The sequence below is a fragment of the Aspergillus novofumigatus genome, assembly GCF_002847465.1.
Source record: "Aspergillus novofumigatus IBT 16806 chromosome Unknown P174scaffold_7, whole genome shotgun sequence".
In the NCBI taxonomy this organism is placed as follows: domain Eukaryota; kingdom Fungi; phylum Ascomycota; class Eurotiomycetes; order Eurotiales; family Aspergillaceae; genus Aspergillus; species Aspergillus novofumigatus.
In genome coordinates this window covers 1,484,685-1,505,440 of record NW_020194280.1, presented here as the reverse complement: position 1 = coordinate 1,505,440, position 20,756 = coordinate 1,484,685, and the positions used below count along the sequence as shown (strand labels likewise).

Below are 20,756 nucleotides of genomic sequence, written 5' to 3'. Positions count from 1 at the left end.
CGTATGTATGCGGAGAACAGAAGAAGGGATCAAAAATAATGTAATGTAACATTCCATACCAACATGCTTGCAGCGCTCAAGTAATAATGCTATGTATGCTAGATATGCGCCTTTGCCATTCGTTAAACTGGATATCCCGTAAACACCAACCTAAAACACCACCGGTGCCTGAAATACTGAAAACAACAATCGAAGAAGAAGCGACGACCAGATCAAAAGAAGGATAGGTCACCCTCATCCGCGACTCTCCCTTCTCATCCGTCTCCGCTTCCTGCGGCAGGAGTCGATCGCCTCAGGCGTCAGGATATCCGCAGGTGGCTGGAACTCGCGCACCTCCATCTTGGGGATGGGGTGGCCGAACGCCAGGCGGACGCGGCCCTTGCGGTGCGGCGAGAGCGCGGCATCGCGCAGATGAGGCTTTGCGTAGAATGAGGTGAAGGGTTTATCGGGAGGAGGGGGGTTGCTGGTTTTGCGACAGCGGGCGGTGCGGTGGAGGACTTGTTGGCGGGGGATTTGCGGCGTCGTGGGGCCTCGGTCGATGGTTTGGGTCGTTTGCCAGCCGTCGCGGAGCGGGCTTCCTGCTGGAGTTGGTGCGCGGCCCAGGCGTCCACGTCGCTTGGGTCTGGGGGTTCGCCGTCGCTTTCGGCGTCGGAGGTGGCTGCGCCGCTGGGTGTTGGTCGTTCGGCGGTAGTATCTGGGGTGCGATCGCTGAGTTTGCGCTTCTGGGAGGTCGTGCGGTCTCTGCTCGTGGGGGCGGTGGATGGCGATATCTCGGCGCGGAGCGAGGGCTTGTCCTTATCGAGCTTCCGGCGTTTCTCTTCTTCTTTCCAGATTTGGAATTTCTGGATCAGGCTTGCGATTTCTTTCATGAAATAGTCGCGTTTGGGTTCGTAGAGCTTCTTCTCGTGCTCGTGGATACCAGTAATACCCATCACACGGAGCCAGTCGTGGCCTTTCAGCTCGTCTAATAGGCGCTCCAGTTGCATCTTCTCATGCTGGGCGCGTTCGCGCTCGATGTTGCGGAGCTGTTTCTCCTGCCGCTCCATTCTCCGGTGGGCGCGGAAATAGTGTCCTTCATTAAGAGGGTCTTCCTCTTTGACATCTCCGGGCGCAGCGTCTGAACTGGGCTCCGGCTCTGGTTCCGGCAGAGATATCTTTTCGCAGTCATGGAGCTGCAACAGAGGGTTTCCAAATGGGGACTCGGAGTCGGGAGTAGAGGATTGTATGGCGGTAAGAGGCTCGGTCAGGTCGTCAATCAACTTGATCGTGGTGTTCTCGGTCAGTAGTTCCACGGTCTTCGGAGGGTCCAGACTCAGAATCTGTTCATAGTTCCAGAAATACGACGCCAGTTCGCTCCGCAGCCGTGAATTACTGTCCTTGGAACGAAGCGACCGGCGCTCTTCTGGAGCGGCTGGACTGTGACGGGCGGGTTCCTCCTTAGGCTGCGATTGCGTTTCCGTCTGAGAATTGGCCGAGTTGGGTTTCCGCCGACTGCTCGTCTGTTCAGAGGGCTTCTGCGCATCCGCGTCCGATGCGACAGATTGCCGCGGGCGAGACCGGCGCGTAGAACGGGTGGCAGAGGTTGGAGTGGACGTAGTGGGTGTTTTGCGAGGCTGTGAATTGGCCGTGGTAGGAGCAGGAGAGATGATATCTAAGGGATCCGGCGATTCGCGACCACCACCACGCATATACAGCGCGGCAGAAGCCGAAAGCGGAGTGCGATGGTGATCATGGGATTGTCCCGTAGTGTGCGGGGTGCCGGGAAGCGGAACACGGTCGGAGTTGGACGACGAGGACGAGGATGAGGAGGATGCGCTGTCGCCGGCTGTGGAGGGAGCAGGTGGCCGGCGCGTAGATGAGCGCGGCGGCGGAGGGAGAGGAGAGTGAGCAGCCTGTCGCACGACCTGAGGAGTTTTGGATGACGGGGGGACACGATGACTGGAGTTTTCAATAGTGGTATCAAGTAAGTCGGGAGAGCTCTTGCGATGGCGGGACGAAGGTGGCTGACGACGTTGCTGTTGCTGTTGCTGCTGAAGCCGAGGCCGCTTTGCAGGGGGAGGAGAAGACGGCAACGTGTGGTGGTCCTGATGCTCGTCATCATGACCAGAGGCATTGTCATCCCGTCGCACTGAGAAGCGCAGGGACGACCTCGATCGGACGGCCATGATGATCTGATTGCAGCAGCGGTAGATAACTCGTCATTCGATGGGATGGACTCGTCATGCAATAAGATGATGATGCTGATGGCGGACGAGATTGGATATAGGATGCAACTGGAGAGGGTATATATAGGGACATGCTGTAAGAATTTATGTGATTGTGTCTCAATTCATCTTGTGTTGCTCAATTGATTGACTCTATATTGCCATTGCATCTGGAGGTGAAATGTGAATCGAACCTATTCTTCTGCTTCGTCGCCCTGTTCTCGTCGTCTTCGCGTTCTTTTTTTTTTTTTCCCTTCGCGGTCGCCATTAATTACAGATATGTGGTATGGCCCAATACAGTATTTGTGGAATAGGAGCTCTCGGGGACATGGGAGAAGGTGTATTATTCTGTCCGCAGAATACAGGAATGTCCTCATCCTCAATCACTATTGTCATCCCCAATCTATATGGATTAGAGAACAATAAGGCATTGTATATTCAAATCAGGATTTACAGATGAATGAGAATAACTAGATGCATTGTCAGTATGTGATACTTCACAAAAAAAATTGTAGTAGATAGTAAAAAGGAGTCTCTCAACGTGGCCATATGGAAATGCGGGGATACCTGCAAAAAGTACACAATAAGTAGCAATGGCCATTTTGAGCTTGACTGGAGACAACCCGTTTAGAAACTAACCAGGCACTAACTGACAATCTCACAGGTTGATAAAATGCATATGATAGAGTATTCGAGGTCAGATTATATCAGATGATCGTCAAACAGCAACACACAGACTCCTTTTGCCTTCTTGCAGTTGCAAGTTACAATATCCCCCACCCCCACACAACGAGGGGAAGATGGGCGACTCATTCTCATCCTTGTAGACTCTAGAGACTGATTTCTCGACCTCAAAGATGACTCCGTAGGGCTTTCATCGGAGTTCTTGCCGACCAGGAAAATCGTTGTACTTCTACTACGAGAGTATTCTACCGGGATACAATGCCCTCCTGCTGCTGCTGCTACTACTTCTTGGAGAATGGAGATATTCCCCGCCTTCACAGGCTACAATGATGACCCCGGATCGAGGAGTACGTGGGGGTCAGGGCCTCATTCCATAGCAGTTATCTAATGTTCTTTCGGTTCCATACTACATTGAAAGGTTGATCCAAAAACGTATCTATTCCGTAGCAAATAGTAGTATTGCATCTTCTCCAAGTCCTCGTGGGTTACATAGAATCGAGCTGAGCTGCCGCATCAGTTTCGACGCATGCTCCAATGTCATCAGATGCAACTCAACCACCAATAATATCAATAAGAGTTACAATTGCTCTCTGATCTTCTCCAAAGTCTCGTTCCACGTATCCTGAATTCCGACCCCTAACAGGCCTCCATTCTGTGGGGTTCAGACGTGGGGGTTTTTCAGTGTCCACTCTTTTCCACTTGCCGAATTGTCTGTAGACGGCCTTTGAACTTAATGCGATCAATCTTCAATCATCGCCTCAATTGGGGTCGGCACTGGAACCACATTCCCATTCCTTGATCATGGCAGGCGTCCCACCGTCTCTGTTCTCTTTAACAAACCCTTTCCTCCCTTTTTCTATTCTTCTCAATCCCGATAAATCCTCCAAACTGAGCTCCTACACCTGGTAACACTGTTCCAAGAAGGACTACCCTTGAGGTCATTTGCTCACGACCACCACAGAATACCGCTCGTATACAACCACAGACAAAATGACCACAAACGGAACAACAACAAGACGACCTCTCGTCCCCGGCATCTACGTGCCAACGGTCGCCTTCTTCAAGGACGACGAGGAGGTCGATCTCCCCACTGTTGAGAAACACGCCGCCTACCTCGCCAACGCCGGTGTCACCGGCCTCGTCGTCCAAGGCAGCAACGGCGAAGCCGTGCATCTCGACCGTGAGGAACGCAAACTCATTACAGCAGCCACCCGCCGCGCCCTCGATGCCGCCGGAGCCACGTCCATGCCCCTCATCGTCGGCTGCGGCGCGTCCTCCACCCGCGAAACCATCCAGTTCTGCAAGGACGCCGCCGACGCCGGAGGAGACTACGTCCTTGTCCTGCCGCCCTGCTACTACAAGTCCCTCGTGAACAACGCCGCCCTCCTCGACTACTTCCGCGACGTCGCCTCTGCCTCCCCGATCCCCCTCCTCATCTATAACTTCCCCGGCGCCTCCTCCGGCCTCGACCTCTCCTCCGACGACATCCTGACCCTCGCCAAACACCCCAACATCGTCGGCGTCAAGCTCACCTGCGGCAACACGGGCAAACTCGCCCGCATCGCCGCCCAGGCCAAACCCGACTTCCTCACCTTCGGCGGCTCCGCCGACTTCACCCTCCAGACCCTTATCGCCGGCGGCGCGGGCATCATCGGCGGCGTGGCGAATCTGATTCCGCGCTCGTGCGTGCGCCTCATGGAGCTCTACCAAAGCGGGAAGATAGCCGAGGCGCAGGCGCTGCAGGCGGTCGTCGCGCGAGCCGACTGGCTGGCGATCAAGGGTGGGTTTGTCGCGGTCAAGAGCGCCCTGCAGTCGTATCGCGGGTACGGCGCGCTGCCGCGGCGGCCGTGTGTGGCGCCTTCGGCGGAGGAGGCGTCTGCATTGAAGAATGCGTTCCAGGAGGGGATGGAGATGGAGCGGAGTTTCGAGGTTGCGTAATTTGTATGAGTTTTATGATATAGCATTGTTGAGCACCTTAGTCTGTGTTGTGAATGAAAACATGCCCGACGGCCGCGATCAGCATAGCATGTTATGAGTTGCCGTGCCATGTCGAACTATCTACCCAACGTCAATTCCTCAAACTTTTATCTTCCAGGCCATATAACCCAGTAGCATTTAATTACATCATGGACAAATTCTTCTATTTCGATATGGGGCATGATTAATTCCGAGCGACGTACTTCGCCGACTGACCAATCCAGTTTCATCATCTGCGCGGTTTTCGCGTTTTCTAGACTTCGGCGTTTGCCTCCCGAGGACTATCTACAAATATACATTAACATGCCTCTTCCTCAACCCTCAAACTAAATATCAATTGTTTCCTTTGAGCTGTCTTATAAAAGATCAAATGTCTTAGATTTAAAACATCATGCTCCGCATATCCTCACCGTTCACTTCGCGCCTGAGTACGCGCCAGCTGCTTTTCTCAAGCAGACCCTTAACCCGCTTTCAGCGACTCTACACTTCTCAATCCCAACCGCAGCATCAGGTTACAAAATGCTGCTCGAAGAAGGAAAAGGAAAATGAGACTCGAAAATCTGTTCTCACATTATCCTTCTGGTCATCTAAACAAGGCTGGAAGCGCGCAGCTGTGAACACCCTCCGCTGCCTGGCGGGATGCACACTAGGTGATTTCTCGGCGCTGTGGGTGCTGCAAAGTTTCTATGGGCATTGGGGGATGGGTGCCATTATGGGTGTTTCTAGTATGTGAATCCCTAATCGTTGACCTCAGGCTCGATCGGATGACTGATGTTGTGGCAGTGGCGAGTGGAATCACCACGTCAATCCTTCTGGAGACTGTCCTGCTCCGACGTGGAGCGGACAAGCTTCCCTGGGGACTGGCGTTTCGGACTGCGACGGGTATGAGCCTCGTCTCCATGCTGGCCATGGAGACGGTGCAGAATCTGGTGGATTACCATCTCACCGGAGGTGTGGTGCTGCTGGATGATCCGCGGTTCTGGGCGGCTGCGCTGGTGTCGATGGGTGCTGGATTTTTGGCCCCGATGCCGTATAATTATTGGCGTTTGGTCCAGTATGGGAAGAGTTGTCATTGATTTTTTCCGGGTATAAAGTGGTAGCTTGCATGTGAGATAGAGTAGATTGTATTAGTATTCAAACTGAATATACTCAGCTTCCTGCTATCTCTGATGACGCTTCTGCGAAAGCCACTCTAATCTGGCTAGAAGCAGACTTGAGCTTGAGAGCAGACGAAATTTGTCCCAAATGAGATACACTGAGAGATGGACTTTGCCCATGGCTGCTGGAACCGTGGTATTTGCTTACAAACGGGAAGGCCCGTCGTTCCATCTTTGACAAGAGCCCACAACATGACGTCGGTTGTGGAAAGATATGCTTGTAGTCCGTATTCGATCACAGAAGTCTGTCTGATGCCGAAAATTGGGTCCTTCCTAGAGGTTAACGACAGTATAGGCAAGTCAGTGCGGCAATTGCACAAGAGCAATTTTGTCCTTTACGAAGCAATTGCTCGCATGTCTGCGACAATCAAACCTAAGGACGCCATACGAGCCTTTGACAGAAGCGATCGCGTGAAGTGTGTCAAGAGGATTCCAAACTCTTGACAAGACAGTCCAATAGACCACATAATGTTATCTTCGATTTTGTCCATCTAAGCGATGTCACTGTGACAGCTTAGCAGCTGCAATCTCCGAAGCCTTTTGGTCACATTGTTATCCGTCGTTAGTTCCCTCCACCTTGTGAATTTGTCCACTTGATCATCCAGCTTGTGCGGGGAGATGGCCGTTTATCTGCAGATACGAGCTGTGGCAAGGTATCATCACAGGAACGAAGCCGATAAATCTGCACTGACCATATCGCGTGGTATCTGCCGATCAGAACAGACCTGGAAGTTTAAGGACCTTCGATAATGAAGGACCATCCAGGTTGCAGCGCGGGAACAAAGGCGGATGTAACCCTCGGAACCAGCGATGAAACCAAAGCATTCTTGGATCGCGCGGGTAGAGTCCTAAACAATTCGAGGCGCAGTGTTGACCTTTTTTGCCAATAACTACGATCACTGTCACAAGAGCAAATGAGAGAAAACCAGTGGGCCGTGATTGGCGTCCAGCCCCCAGATTCTGAAGCATGGACTTAACCATCGACAGAGAACGTGTATGTTCTGGACAAATTAGCGTGGATGCTGCCTTCCAGAGATTGGAGGATGGACGGACCTTGAGCTGTAGCTTCCCATTCTGATTGCTCAATCGACGCGTTGGCAGAATGAAAGTTGCGAAGATGGACTGTAGGACTGGAATGCAGGAGATTATTGGTGTCGATCAGCGCGCTCGAAGGATTCACCCTGCAAGGCTAATATTTAAATAGATTGCTCTTCCTCCGGTTTCCGATGTCTTTTTCACTCAAGCCGCCTTTCCTACAAATATCCCTCAAACGAAACCTCTTCAATGCCTATGTTGTTGGATTGATTATTGTGATCATGCTCATCTCCAGCATCTGCGCCGTAGTCCTTACAGTCGCCTCGTCGGTCGCCGCTGTCAGCGTCAATCCTCTGCCGGCTCCTCGCAATATCACTTGGGCGTCATCGGGGCCCAAACGCCTTGCTGGCCATCTCACTCTGCGTACAGACCGCGGTTCCAACAGCCAGATCATTTGGCAAGGATGGGATCGCGCCTGGAAGACGATCGCCTCGCTTCACTGGGTTCCTGCTGCGACTGAAGCGCCGATCTCCTCCTTCCAACCTTTCCCAACAGCTACATCTTCCGCCTCCACGAAGAGCAAACGTGCCTCGTCTACGCTACAATTCGTCGATGTGAAGGTTGACGATCTCAAAGCCGATCTCCAGCACGGTGTGGACGAGTCTTACACCCTGGACGTGAAGGAAGGCTCCAATACCATTCAAATCACTGCCAAGACCGTTTGGGGTGCTCTGCATGCGTTCACCACCCTTCAGCAGATCGTCATCTCGGATGGGAAAGGTGGACTAATTATCGAGCAGCCCGTCAGTATTCAGGATGCACCTCTCTATCCTTATCGCGGCATCATGATCGATACTGGTCGCAACTTCATCTCCGTAAACAAGATCCTGGAGCAGTTGAACGCCATGTCATTGTCCAAGCTCAATGTACTGCACTGGCACTTGGATGACACGCAGTCGTGGCCTGTACAGATCAACGCACATCCGGAGATGGTGAAAGATGCATACTCGGTCCGGGAGATTTACTCGCACGCTGACATCCGCCGCATCATTGCCTACGCTCGTGCTCGAGGTATCCGTGTCATACCCGAAGTCGATATGCCTAGCCATTCATCGTCTGGCTGGAAACAGGCGGACCCGAAAATGGTGACTTGCGCCGATTCCTGGTGGTCCAACGACGTCTGGCAGTATCATACGGCCGTTCAACCCAACCCGGGCCAGCTGGATATTATCTACGACAAGACGTACGACATCGTTCGGGATGTTTACAATGAGCTGTCGGGGGTCTTTACTGACAACTGGTTCCACGTCGGAGCTGACGAGATTCAACCCAATTGCTTCAATTTCAGTACCTATGTCCAGGCATGGTTCGCAGAAGATCCCTCGCGCACCTACAACGATCTGTCTCAGTACTGGGTGGATCATGCAGTTCCCATCTTCCGCAACGTCAGCGAGAAGCGCCGTTTGATTATGTGGGAGGATATCGTTCTCTCTCCGGAGCACGCCCACGACGTGCCCAAGGACATTGTCATGCAGACCTGGAACAACGGGCTGGAATACATTCAGAACCTGACGGCCCGGGGCTACGATGTCATCGTATCGTCCTCCGACTTTTTCTATCTTGATTGCGGCTCTGGAGGATACGTCACCAATGACCCCAGGTACAACGTCATGAGCAATCCGGATCCCAGCACCCCGAACTTCAACTATGGCGGCAATGGAGGATCATGGTGCGCTCCTTACAAGACATGGCAGCGGATCTACGACTACGACTTCACGACAAATCTGACGGATGCGCAAGCCAAGCACATCATCGGTGCGACCGCGCCTCTTTGGAGCGAGCAGGTGGATGATGTGACTGTGTCGAGCAAGTTCTGGCCCCGCGCCGCAGCCCTGGCCGAACTGGTCTGGTCTGGCAACCGCGATGCAAATGGGAAGAAGCGGACTACGCTCATGACGCAGCGTATCCTCAACTTCCGAGAGTACTTGCTGGCAAACGGTGTTCAGGCCGGCAACCTGGTGCCGAAGTACTGTCTTCAGCACCCTCACGCGTGCGATCTCTACTATAACCAGAGTGCTGTCGTGTAACCCATTGATCAACTTCTGTTTTTATTAGCGACAGCTGCTGTTGACCCATGTACATACTAACAGCCCCGCTGTCTACTTCTCTAAGCCTTCTTGATCAGGTTACTGAGCTTAATTAAGTCTAGCTGAATAATTTCCTGCCGATGAATCAAGCTTCAACGGGTACCCTTATTCTGAGATAGTACGTATAAATGTCTTAAATGTTTGGCATCCTTGCGCATACGCAAGAGGAGTTATGCACTTGTTCATGTCCATAAAACATGTCCATAGGTTTTGAGCAGTCTGAACCCTGCTGACATGACCATAGTGTCCCAGTATTTTAAGGGCTATCTCTTCCTCTCAGGTAGTTCGCGCAGTTCGACCACGTTTGGCATCTTCATCCGTCAATCAGTCCATCTCATGCGACGTAAATACAACCCGCTCCAATACAGACATCAGCAATCAGTTTTCAGGATGAGGAATTGCCAAGAAAGACCAGAATACCACGGTATAGCGGAATATGCATTATTCTCCTGCTCGACTTAAGCCTGAGTAGACTGTCAGTTTGACAAGCGGAGTCAACTGGTTTCTGTGATTTGGAAGGATGAATCGTGTTAAGTTGTATGCTAAGATGCGAGGCATAGCTTGGATCTTATGGGGTATGCAAACAGGTGGGTGCTGGGACTATGCTGTCTACTCTAAAATCAACTAAGGTCGTTGCTATTATGCTCAGAACATGCTTAGAGAGTATGGCCGCTTTACTAGGTACTCTCTGCCAGCTGTTAGTCAATCTCTACTTTCTGATTAGAATGAACGGTGAGTGAGTCATGGCTTTCTCCTCTCTACAGTACTCTATGTCTTGTTGATTAGAGCATAGGTGCAACCATTGTCTGCTATAGCGAACCACGACAGGACCTCATCCATTTGTTTAATGATCACCAACGCCCCTGAACCACAATGCGCTACTACTACCTAAGTAGGTATAGACGGCCTCCTCAAGACGATTGGTTCATATCATTTTGGCCCTACTTTGGTGGGTTCCAGGTCGGTCAACAGGGGACTGTTATTGAGGTGCTCATTGGTGGTTAGCTTGCTGCAGTGTCTGCTCCTTGCATGACAAGGTTCTCGGTTCCTCGCTTGGATCCATGGTTCTGTTGGTGACTGAGTTTGTCATGGTTTGGTATTCATATTATTATTAATTAGACCTGATGCGCAGTGTACTTGCTATGGGCCTACCCTAGGCTGTTCGTTGACCGTCACTCGAACCATTCATACCACGGGGTTGAGGCTTCCGGCTCATCGCAACAGACGGTCTAGTCTGCGGTGCCTTTCCGGAGTCTCCGAGGGACCGTGGTTCGTGTTCATTGAATTTTTCTGAGTGAGTGTGGATAACACACTAATGAAGGCGAATACTCCGTACCCTGTCCGGGGTCGTCGTAGGGCTGACAGCCTGACAGGCTTACACCTTGGTAGCAAACGCTAGCAACCGAATTGTCTGACATGTTGATATGATATTTCTCGATCGCATACGAGTGTATGTACATGTAGTCAGGGGGCATAATATTCCGCGGCCGGGGCGATTATTTTCTCCTGGGTCAGAGTGACCACTGGCCATGGCCAATCTAGTCTGTACAGGATTTCGGTCATGACTGAAATCTCGAGTCAACTGTTACACTGCATGAGCCACGTCCTGGCAAACCAACAGAAATAGTCACGAGGCTGAAAAGACCAAAGGCAGGGGGCTTTTCATCACTAAATTCTGAAAAGTGACGAGGTGTACCGAGTACCTGATGCCAGTGTGCATCTACCCCACCCTGGAATTTATCTCCATACCTTAGTTCCCAGGAGGTGTCAAATCCGTCAGGTTGCCGCGGTATCAATAAGCCTATGCACTCATGGACAGGATGAGATGGCCGTCTCTCCTACAGACACGGACCATGTCCTGTCTTGTTTCATCGTGGCCACGCTGATACCATTCGTTGAATCTTGATCAGTACCCCGGAACAAGTGTCGCTGACCGATTCTTACCATGGAGTCGGATAAGACTCCTGGGGTTAAAGAAACGGTGAAAAGTGCTCTTGCCTATTGGTATTTGATGTTCAAGTCTTGATTTTGATGCAACCCACGACTGAGATGCACCAGGCTGTACACCGAATGGTCTGCCAACTTCATTCCATCCAGGATATCGAGCCAGGAAACGTGCTCGAGACTTGTAATGATTGGCTGATATCCCCCGGCCGAAGCGTGGAGATTTCCTCTTTTCGGCCTTTCTCTCTCGCTACAAATATCTGAGTCTTCGAGAAGAGCCCGTGGTTTGGATCCTCCGCAGACTGCCAATCCTGACCAAGACCATGGATCTTGGCATGGATGCATATCAGTCTCAGCGTCAACCTACTTGTAGTTAGAAAGCGGTTGTTATTGCTGTATTCCTTGAGGTACATTCCTCCAGACTCAGCCACATGCGATGGTTTCCACGAGATGTGCAGGTTCCTTGAGTAACTTGTGGCCTTCGGCACATGTCGTGGTTTTACCATTGTCCCACGAAGGCGATCCTTCTGCCCTGTCGCATTCGCACATCATAGAGAATTCAAACACAGTACCTAGATGATCAGCGGTGTCAAATCTTCCCAATCTCGGAGACCATCGGCAACATCCCGATTCCTGAAGGATGTTGGGCGCAAATTCTAGCTGCTCATTAGCCCTATAGGATACCTTCGCTAGTACTGCGGAGCTCTAGAGACAGAAGAAAGGGTTTGATAAAGGTGCATCTAGCAGTCTTGAGTGATACATAAAAGGTTAAGTGAAAATCAGTAGATTCCTATTAACATCCTTCAGGATTTTCTAAAGGATGTTGGGCCTGAATTCTACCTGTCCAGCAGCCCTATATAGCCATAGAGGGCTGCATCTGATCATGGTGTCAAACCCTTCAGGATTGGGATTCATCCTTCGAACATTTCTGATACCAAAGGGAAATGATCTCACATGAATCACAGGTTCAGCTTGTAACATATATAACCTACCATGGTAGACATCCTAGACTGATTATCTCTCAAACTTGTAGCCATTGCAATTACTTCAACCCAGGTTTCTCCAAGGCCAAAATATTCATTTTTCTTATCATTCTTTGCCATCATAAAGTACAAGGTCGCACTTTTATCATTGTTTCCTACGACACTCGCCCAAGTACCCTATATTTCTGCAGCCCTGGCGAATGGCACAAACCAAACAACCCTCAGTCAATGCCCGAACCAAAATGCGACAATCTAAGGATGAAATACCATTGCGTATGTCCTCAGCTAGACTGCCCATTTTTATTTCATAAATTAACACCGCAATGCCTCCGTTTAACTAGTGTACCATGTCCGTTAATCGGGGTGAAAATCCTGACTGTAGGACTTTTCCTGATTCGAAAGGGACTGACTGTATCTTTGCTGATCGAGCTGGTTACTCATCATATCCTGTCAGTACTACAGGCACGGCACCGCTCGATGACATGATTTGTAATTATCAACAGTCAAGCTGACATTCCCGGATTACTGGACACTTGAGTAGGGAAGATTAATGATTATCTCCCCTATGGTCATCTTGAATTCAGTCCTTCCCAAAAGACTCCTTCAGCGTTTGTTGACAAATGGGCCGGCTATTCTGAAGTGGGTTACTTAGACGACTTGTTGATAAGTCCGTCGGTCGGGGTTGCCGAAACTTCTTCGAGCCAGTCCAGCAAGACGCACAGGACTGCATCCTGCGGACCGCCAACTCCGGAGTACTCAGGGTGTCTAATCATACAACAAGGTCTGTGTCACCTGCGCACCGCCTCATGTACATCATCGTACTCACAGTGCCTGAGTCCGTCCTGAGGTACACTCCTGGTAAGGCAGGTTGCGGAGGCTAGCGGAGTCAAGCGGACCAACAAACTAGAATTAGCAAACACCGAAATCTTGTCATGTGGCTCATGACCAGGAAAGCCACAACCCACAGCGGAGCCATTCCGTCAGTACGGTGTCTGCACAGCCACTTTGTCCCTAAGGCCCACATCCAAGCCACTCTTCGGTTTGCTGACAAGAATGTATAACTTGGTACATACGATACAAGCCGATCGTATCATTGTAAGGAACGGAGTAACCGATACCAAGAAAGATACCATAAGTCCAAAGCCGGCGCTAAGGTACTCCCTTTCAAGATGGCGCTTGCTCCATGGGGATAGGATCATAGATGATCGACATGGACTATCCTCGGCTTGGCAGACGGGATTTCAGTCTCAATTACAATTCCCAAGCAAGAATGGAGCACGATGACGACTCCATCCTCTAGTGCAGTCTTCTCGGCTCACGTTCTCGGAAATCCTGAAACAGCTTATGAATTTGATAGAAATACTCCGTACACTACGGGGCATTGACGGTAGATACATCACAAAACTCCACTCATTGAAAATAGACCAAAAGAAATGATCTGTTGCGACGGATACAGCCCAGATACCAGGAAATGCGAGAGCCGAACCAATGACTAGCAAGATATATTGGTGTCTGAGTATCCGCAGATCACATACTGGAAAAGGCTTCCATTGCGGAAGATGTTGGGTTTATTGGTGTGATTCTTTGTACATGATGAGGACATGATACTGGATCTACACTGCAGGTTAGCCTGAAGCATCAGGTACGTGTATCTTCCTGGCCAATAGAGGATAGAAGCAAGGTACTGAATGATAATCTACTCCGTACGCCGTACGAAGTAGGTAGCTTTGCAGATTTGACAGGTCAACATACATGATTCAAACGTAACTCGAATTAATTAAGAGCGTCATGTGCTATAGGCCGCTCCATCCTTGCTAACACATTCGGGAGTCCAGGATGTGATATGACCTTAAGCTCCGAATATTGATGTGTAATAGCTTTATGGTAGATCCAGCGATCACAGTAAACCGTTTTCAAGCGCATGAGCCTGATACTCAGATGTCACATGGACCTCCTGTATGGTGCAGCTGCAAATGTCGCCTCAGGAACACTCATATGCATGATATGATGATAGTAGCGCACCCCTACTCCCCAAGGTGCTTAAGATATTAAACTTGCGGGGTCTACCGGGGACTACGGAGAAGACTACTGATTTATGCAAGTTGATCACATACACATACACCAAGTCACTCGGGCTACTGCATTCCGATCACAGATTTACCCATTAGAGTGATTGAATTGATCTAAAGCTTTAGGATCGCCAGATCTAGGATGTTGACCCTTGATCCTTCAACTCCGTTGACATCATGGTCGGCGCAGTCACATTTGGATTTTTGATAGACCGGCGAAGATAAAGTGGCGATGGTCATATCCTCCGAATTCAGAAGATTTGATATGTATTTACGTGATTACTCGTGTTTCTGATGGCAAATGGCAACCCAAGTAGCGGCCCCTTTTTGTCCGTGCTGATGACGGAGTTCTTTTCCTGGCTTCCCAAGTTCCTCCTGACCCAAAGCTTATTCAAGAGCCCAGTAACTTTGACATTGTGGGTGATCGTGAGTCTATCTCGTGTTTACTTCCTGGATAATCATATCTGATTCTTTAAGCTACCGAAACTGGACAAGCTGATACCTATTTCTGATATTTCCGTACTAGTTTCGCCCTCAGATCATGTACCTAGTTGGTAAGCTCTTGATTAAGAGGCACACTGTGAGATACGCTCCCCCATACTCCACCGTCCATAGCTTCAAAGTGCAAGTCCAGACATGACACATGACACTTCCGGCCCCATTCTAATCTTTTGCTTGGTCCCTGCGGGACCAGGATCAAGTCGGGCACTAATGCGCTAGTTCCGACAGTTCTATGTGGTTGCGACGGGCATTAAGGGGAAGCATTCAAATCCAGAGCGATCTAGATTGCCGAATATGATACCTATCTTTCTTTGAGGGTTAGACACTGATTGTGGTAAAAGAATGTATGCCTTGCAATACTCCATAATCTGGCAGGGATGCTGGAAAAGAGACAATTTCCCCTGAGGTCTCGTGACCTGCATTCATCTTCGGTTTTACTCCGCAGTGGAATTAATCTATCTGAAGTATGTTAGACGATCAGAGAGGCCAATATCAGCAGCGATATGTAGCTAAGGTAGTCTGCACTCTAGCTATATTTATCACATTCCGACAAATGACAGGTATCTGCCTAGAATTGAGGCTCAGCGTACATTTACCCATGGTCAATTCAGTTGCAAGTATTAACCCGATGCCAAAAACAGACTCTCGGCTTCACCGATACCGTAGAGATGCTGAGACTACGGGTAGAATCCTGTCAGTTCCTCTGTACACCATACTGAAACTCCATTCGGGATTTACATCTAACAGGCATGCAATGCCCTTGGAAGAACCTCAAGATAGCAAACGCATGGCAACACATGGCAACAATAGCCTCAATGACTGCAGAATCACCAGCAACCTGTTTCAGATTAGAACGCTCGCTGCGCTCCCTTGTTCTCGAATCTTTCCTCTGACTTGTGAGTGGCTACCAGCGTTTGCTCCTGCAATGTAAGATGCACGTAAGACTTTGACCAGGACGAAGACCAGGAGGCATCGTACGTAGCTCCTTGTCTAATGGCACTGCAGTCATACAGCGCCGTGCTTCCTGTCTATCTATAGAGTGCCCTGGTAATGCGCTCTTTGTGTCCGGTAAGCACTGATTCCTGCCACGAGGAAGCAGGGGAATGTTTCAGAGAGCAACTGCTCCATGGGTTACACGGCAGGCATTCTGTAGCGCCTGCCCAAATAGGACTAGAATTCTTGGCGTATAGTTGGGGCCGAAAGTTCGATCCTGCTGTCGAGTCTCAAATGGTATTATTGTTAATTTTGTTGAGATTAAGGTGATACCTGTGCACCTGATCAAGAAAAGACTAGTAACAAGCCACCTGGAAAGCGGATTCCGAGATGCTCAGGGTGGGGAGCTCTCAGAGAATTGGGAACTTACAAGCGATCAGCAACCTTAGCGAAGCCACATGTTTAGCTTTCCACTGCTGTGCAATAACATAACCATGAAAATTTAGAACAGAAAAAAGCATCACACAAGGATCAGCTGACAACCAACAATCGATTTGGAGTTCAGTTATTGAGGCTTGAGGAGGCTTGTGTCTAGATGCCGCGATTCCCAACGCCAAGATGTCATTTTAATATAGATGTTCTCGACTGCCAGTTGCCCATTTAGATACTACAAGGCCAAGGTACCGAGTACGGAGTAGCCAGATCATCTCTTCCACCGTTAGGGATTTGAGTTTGTATGTAATGTTACAACTGTTTTTGTCTGGCACATGAAGACAGGGATGATTTGTTGGGATTTTTAGACTGTATGTTCAGCTTCTTCATTTGCTGATGCTCAAACTCTATAATATAGGGCTGAGACAATCCTTTGCCAAGGCTTCAGACTTTGTTTGCTGTTTAGGTTTTGTTTGAGTTTTTTTTGGGGAACAACGGGGAAAAAGTAGACACCATCATTGTTGAAACATTCAAGCATTGGTTTTTCCGCAGCATGGCCAAACCAGCATTGAACTCAATGCCAGAATACCAGTATTCGAAACTTCTTTTGAGCTTCATTAGGTATGACCGTTACGGCCTGATGTAACAACTATTTCTTGGGTACTTGGTAATTAGCCACTGTCAGCAGCCACGATATTTTCCTATCCCCTTATGATCGGACCGGCGACATGCATCCCCCACGTGCAAATGCCAGGGTTCGGCGATGCCGCTCTCCCATCTGTAAGTACGTATCCTTTTCACTCAGACGCCAGACGCATCCTTGTCTGGTTGGCAATTATCAGTGATTTGTTATTGATTAATTATCAATCACTGTGGGTTTGTCAGCAAACAAGAAGCGAAAATGCAATCGTATTTTGTTCTTGCGTACTTTGTCTTTGTACTTGAAACAATTGGTCAACCCGCTCGCTTCAACGGCTGCTACCTAACCCTCTTGGCAATTATCTGTAGGGTATATCTTGGGTAGCAGAGCCTCAAAATCTTTCAGTATGTCGAACATTCGTTGGGACGGAGATTACCGCATTCCTTCGTGGATTTTCGGCCGGAAACGCAAGGACCACAAACCAGTGAGGACGAGTCGAGATTAACGGCCCGACAGTCAACGATGCCAGAAAGCGCCACAGTAGAGTTCACCAGGGAGGTGCCTACTTCAGAGAGTTTCATGGCCCCATTTTCCTTTTTTCTCACCGTGACTTTCGGTCAGGAAAAAGGGTATTTCACCGCAACAACAGGCAGGCGAACAATGTAATCGCTTTAGAATACAAGTAGAAGCATCAGTCAATTTTAGGGGATTACTCAACCAGAATCACGGAGTCATGATTATGCTGGCATGCCATGCAGTACTGTGGATATCCCGTCTCATCCATAGTGCATGATACCATCATCGTGCATCAGAATTCAGCACTCGGGACAGACGGAAAAGGGAAAAACAAAACAGAATTTTGGATGGAGTAGGTTGCGGTGTAAAAACAGGTTGCTGCGCCTCGATTCGCTTACAAAACCAGGGATCTGCCAATGGAAATCCGGGCAGATCTGTTTTCTGAAGTATTATTGGACCATCTAATGTGGCTTGACTAAAGTGTGGCGCTAAGGCTATTTTGGAGCGCTTTCCTCACCGATCTCAAATGTTTTGTCATGTCACGTTCCGGAGAAGAGCGTTCATGTAACATCCACATTCCTTGTTCTGTGATTGACTCAACCAATGTCCCGTTTGAGATTTCCTGCGTCTCTATACCTCCCTGGGGTAAGCGCAGTAAACAACAACACGTTGATGTACTCCATACTGCATCATCATGACCAAATTTTCATCAACATGCACACTACTAGATACGGTGCCCACCCCATGGTTGTATATGCCATATTCAAACTAGTGAGAAGCCAGGCAATTTGTCCAAGGCACTCAGTGCTCGTACTACACAACCATGTGCAACCCTTCGACTGCCCCAGCTCTTGGAAATACCTGCTCGACTCGAAGCACGCATGGCGTACAGGTACACCACCAGCATGGCCGTTCCTAAGGTAAGTTCACTCTCGACTCTAGTGTACGGAAATTCCGAATACGAAGTAATACTGAAAACAGGTCGCGCTAAGACTCAGCCTTGTAGGTACCTTAGGCACACTAAAGCCGACCCGCCCAAAAGTTTACCCACGTCAAACACAGGGCATACAATCTTTGAAATTGTGTTCAAATAAATGGCTAGTACTGAAACTAAGAAGTTCATTAACGTCGACGCAAAACCTTCGAGGCAACACTCACAGAAGAGTGACATTATTAACTTCAAGCAGAAAGATTCGTCCACGTCAAAACGAAGCACAGGGCAGGTTCTTCCCGTCTGTGCCAGTTCAGACTTCTGATTCGACTGTCTTCCTCGAGCATCATTTGCCTGTCAGAAATCTGAGCCAATCGATTAGGCGAAACTCACATGCACGTTCCTCCAAATGGCTGGGGTCGTGGGGCTGGACTACCTTAGATCATCAACAAAGCCCCAGAACCAAAAAAAGAGCTAACTGGACCAAGGGGAAAGGTGTTCGGAAACCTGCGGCCATGGTTCAAGATCTAGAGTTTGCTGCCTCCCGTGTCTCCTCAGGAGTGAAGATGATCTGTACCGGATTGACGGGACAGTGGATGAGGCTTTGCCAGACTGGCAACCTGCCAAGCAGATATGCCAATCAATGATGATATTTTTGAAAGTCTGCATTAATCATGCCGGTTGCCATTAATTATCGATATTATTTTTTATTTTATCCATTAGTTCATATAGCCGTAGATTGGATTGTGAGTATCTATGGGTAAGGTACTGTGTGGAACAGCAGAACTACTTTATTTCAAATCACTCATCCTTGCTAGGATTTACCCCATAGTCCGTCTCCGTCTCCGTAGGTCTTCGTGATACCCCTCGTTTCGCAACTCCATGGGGGAGAATTTTGCCACCATCTTATCTCCAAATCACGATCATACTGAAAGACAAGAAGGAATGATAATAATAAGATTTAGCGGAAGCATGATAAACAAAGTTTCCTCCGGAGTCAGAGGAGAATTGCTTGATTACTGGACTCCGTAGTCTGTATTCGTACGAGTTACGATGTACAGTCCCCGTCCGGTTTGACGGTGCCAAGTCAATTGTACACGGACTTGCCGATGACATCTGTATCCACAAATGTCAAGCATGCACCCCTAGTGCGAATGCACACGGGGTTCCCGATACGCAAGAATGATGGACATCGACCAGGGAAATTGTACCATTATTCCTTTAAGGTAAGTAGTAGCTTCAAAATAATTATTAATAATTTTATTCCGTTCATCAAACATACAGAGTATGTTTACGTGCTCTGTTCAATCCACGCAAGTCTAATGATAAGCCGCGGAAGCAAGCACCTACCATGATGACTTAAGCTGTAACAAGGAACCATACCAACTGGCCCGAGTATCTCAGTCACAGCGGATAAAATCGTCGCCTACAGGCCTACGAAGCTCGAAATAAAACAATGCAGGAACCATTGAAAGGTATACAATACAACACATGGAAGCATCGGCGACCAAAAACACTGCAGTAGCCATGACAATCACTAATGGGGAAGGACTTATGGCAGTGCAAATGGGGCATGCAGATTTAGTTGTATTTCTGTAACTCAATTACCGCTAAAAATATTTATGGATTAAAAATAAACTATGTAAATCTAAAATCAAAATCTAAAATCAAAAATGGTAAGCCAAGTCCCTGCTTGACCATTGATCTCCACTTCCCCTGTTCCCCTCGCTTTCTCTGTCCTAACAATATCTGGCAAAATGAACAAATTAATTTATTATTTTCTGATTTCTTTTATCATTTTCCCGACACTTGGTTTTATAGAAATACTTTTAATACGCTACGGCGGTATCATCGTCATCTACCACCCAGAATCCACATCCGCCCACCCCAGTCAGTCTCAATGCACAATCCCCTGTCTCCTGCTGCGCATTTCACCTCCAGTAGTCTGGATGGGCTTGACTTAGTGCTGTTAGTTTCCTTAGTCTTAGTTCATCCAGTTCGTTATAGTATAGTTTACTTAATCTATCTAGTCAGAATCCACTCTAGTAATTTAGTCCAGTCCACTGCAAGCCCAAAATGAGGTACACCTTCTCTCGTAGGGCCAGCGATCATATAACATTTAACAATTGCTCTCCCTCCCTCCCCTCCGTCATTTGTTCATCCTACATAAGACTCATCCTGCCTCGAGGAATATTAGACGGGTCCTCATTAAACCCTGACAAGGATTGACAAAGGAAGTGCTCATACAAGACAGCACCTTGTCCTCTTCCCTTGATTTCGCCTGCTCCTGGAACATACTTCGCACTCCTCCCGGACTTGGCCGTGCAGGTCCACTGACTTGCATTCAATTGCCTTACGTGTGACTGCTGTTCTTCTCTTATATACTCTTTTCATCCCAAACTGAGGAACGAAGTATTCAGAATCGAATTCTGCCTCGATTGTCCTGCATGTCGCGCAGCTTGCTGCTCTCTGAATAGCTCCCAGTCTCTCTGCGATTCGCTCAAATACCTCGAAATACTTTTCGCTTAAATCGAAAGATCGTCCTCTGAACTTCCCCTTACATCGCGCAGGTGACTATCAGCTCGTTGACCGAGGTACACGTT

The 20,756-nt window shown here is 48.9% G+C and overlaps 5 protein-coding genes across 5 annotated transcripts; 4 read left to right on the top strand and 1 right to left on the bottom strand.

Annotated features, from left to right (window-relative positions):
- Positions 1-108: 108 nt before the first annotated feature.
- Positions 109-2,433, bottom strand: P174DRAFT_444784 (acetyltransferase SAS4-like domain-containing protein). The gene is made up of 2 exons (XM_024828173.1): positions 499-2,433; positions 109-463 (listed from the first exon to the last, which is right to left on the bottom strand). The coding sequence occupies exons 1-2, from the start codon at positions 2,163-2,165 to the stop codon at positions 235-237; spliced, it is 1,896 nt and encodes a 631-aa protein (XP_024679615.1). The 5' UTR covers positions 2,166-2,433; the 3' UTR covers positions 109-234.
- Positions 2,434-3,524: 1,091 nt separating this feature from the next.
- Positions 3,525-5,000, top strand: P174DRAFT_412212 (dihydrodipicolinate synthase family protein). The gene is made up of 2 exons (XM_024824294.1): positions 3,525-3,793; positions 3,850-5,000. Exon 2 carries the CDS (start codon positions 3,879-3,881, stop codon positions 4,824-4,826), a length of 948 nt encoding a protein of 315 aa, XP_024679614.1. The 5' UTR covers positions 3,525-3,793; positions 3,850-3,878; the 3' UTR covers positions 4,827-5,000.
- A 256-nt stretch (positions 5,001-5,256) lies between these two features.
- Positions 5,257-6,029, top strand: P174DRAFT_412211 (DUF4396 domain-containing protein; the record flags this gene model as incomplete). The annotated part of the gene is made up of 2 exons (XM_024824293.1): positions 5,257-5,590; positions 5,649-6,029. The coding sequence occupies 2 exons, from the start codon at positions 5,257-5,259 to the stop codon at positions 5,939-5,941; spliced, it is 627 nt and encodes a 208-aa protein (XP_024679613.1). The 3' UTR covers positions 5,942-6,029.
- Positions 6,030-7,100: 1,071 nt separating this feature from the next.
- P174DRAFT_281110 (beta-N-acetylhexosaminidase) lies at positions 7,101-9,556 on the top strand. Its single transcript, XM_024821553.1, has 4 exons — positions 7,101-7,175; positions 7,227-9,193; positions 9,262-9,322; positions 9,449-9,556. The coding sequence occupies exon 2, from the start codon at positions 7,249-7,251 to the stop codon at positions 9,142-9,144; it is 1,896 nt and encodes a 631-aa protein (XP_024679612.1). The 5' UTR covers positions 7,101-7,175; positions 7,227-7,248; the 3' UTR covers positions 9,145-9,193; positions 9,262-9,322; positions 9,449-9,556.
- A 2,317-nt stretch (positions 9,557-11,873) lies between these two features.
- On the top strand, positions 11,874-13,178 carry P174DRAFT_281303 (uncharacterized protein). The gene is made up of 3 exons (XM_024821554.1): positions 11,874-12,404; positions 12,473-12,580; positions 12,678-13,178. The coding sequence occupies exons 1-3, from the start codon at positions 12,093-12,095 to the stop codon at positions 12,975-12,977; spliced, it is 720 nt and encodes a 239-aa protein (XP_024679611.1). The 5' UTR covers positions 11,874-12,092; the 3' UTR covers positions 12,978-13,178.
- The last annotated feature ends 7,578 nt before the right edge of the window (positions 13,179-20,756 follow it).

What these genes read in the sequence shown, in the direction of transcription:
- P174DRAFT_444784 (XM_024828173.1), bottom strand. Translation starts at nt 2,165, where the DNA reads ATGGCCGTCCGATCGAGGTCGTCCCTGCGCTTCTCAGTGCGACGGGAT. An exon ending in CGCAAATCCCCCGCCAACAA is followed by an intron (nt 464 to 498) that starts GTCCTCCACCGC and finishes TCGCAAAACCAG; the next exon opens with CAACCCCCCTCCTCCCGATA.
- P174DRAFT_412212 (XM_024824294.1), top strand. Translation starts at nt 3,879, where the DNA reads ATGACCACAAACGGAACAACAACAAGACGACCTCTCGTCCCCGGCATC.
- P174DRAFT_281110 (XM_024821553.1), top strand. Translation starts at nt 7,249, where the DNA reads ATGTCTTTTTCACTCAAGCCGCCTTTCCTACAAATATCCCTCAAACGA.
- P174DRAFT_281303 (XM_024821554.1), top strand. Translation starts at nt 12,093, where the DNA reads ATGATCTCACATGAATCACAGGTTCAGCTTGTAACATATATAACCTAC. An exon ending in TAAGGATGAAATACCATTGC is followed by an intron (nt 12,405 to 12,472) that starts GTATGTCCTCAG and finishes CCGTTTAACTAG; the next exon opens with TGTACCATGTCCGTTAATCG. An exon ending in CTGGTTACTCATCATATCCT is followed by an intron (nt 12,581 to 12,677) that starts GTCAGTACTACA and finishes TGAGTAGGGAAG; the next exon opens with ATTAATGATTATCTCCCCTA.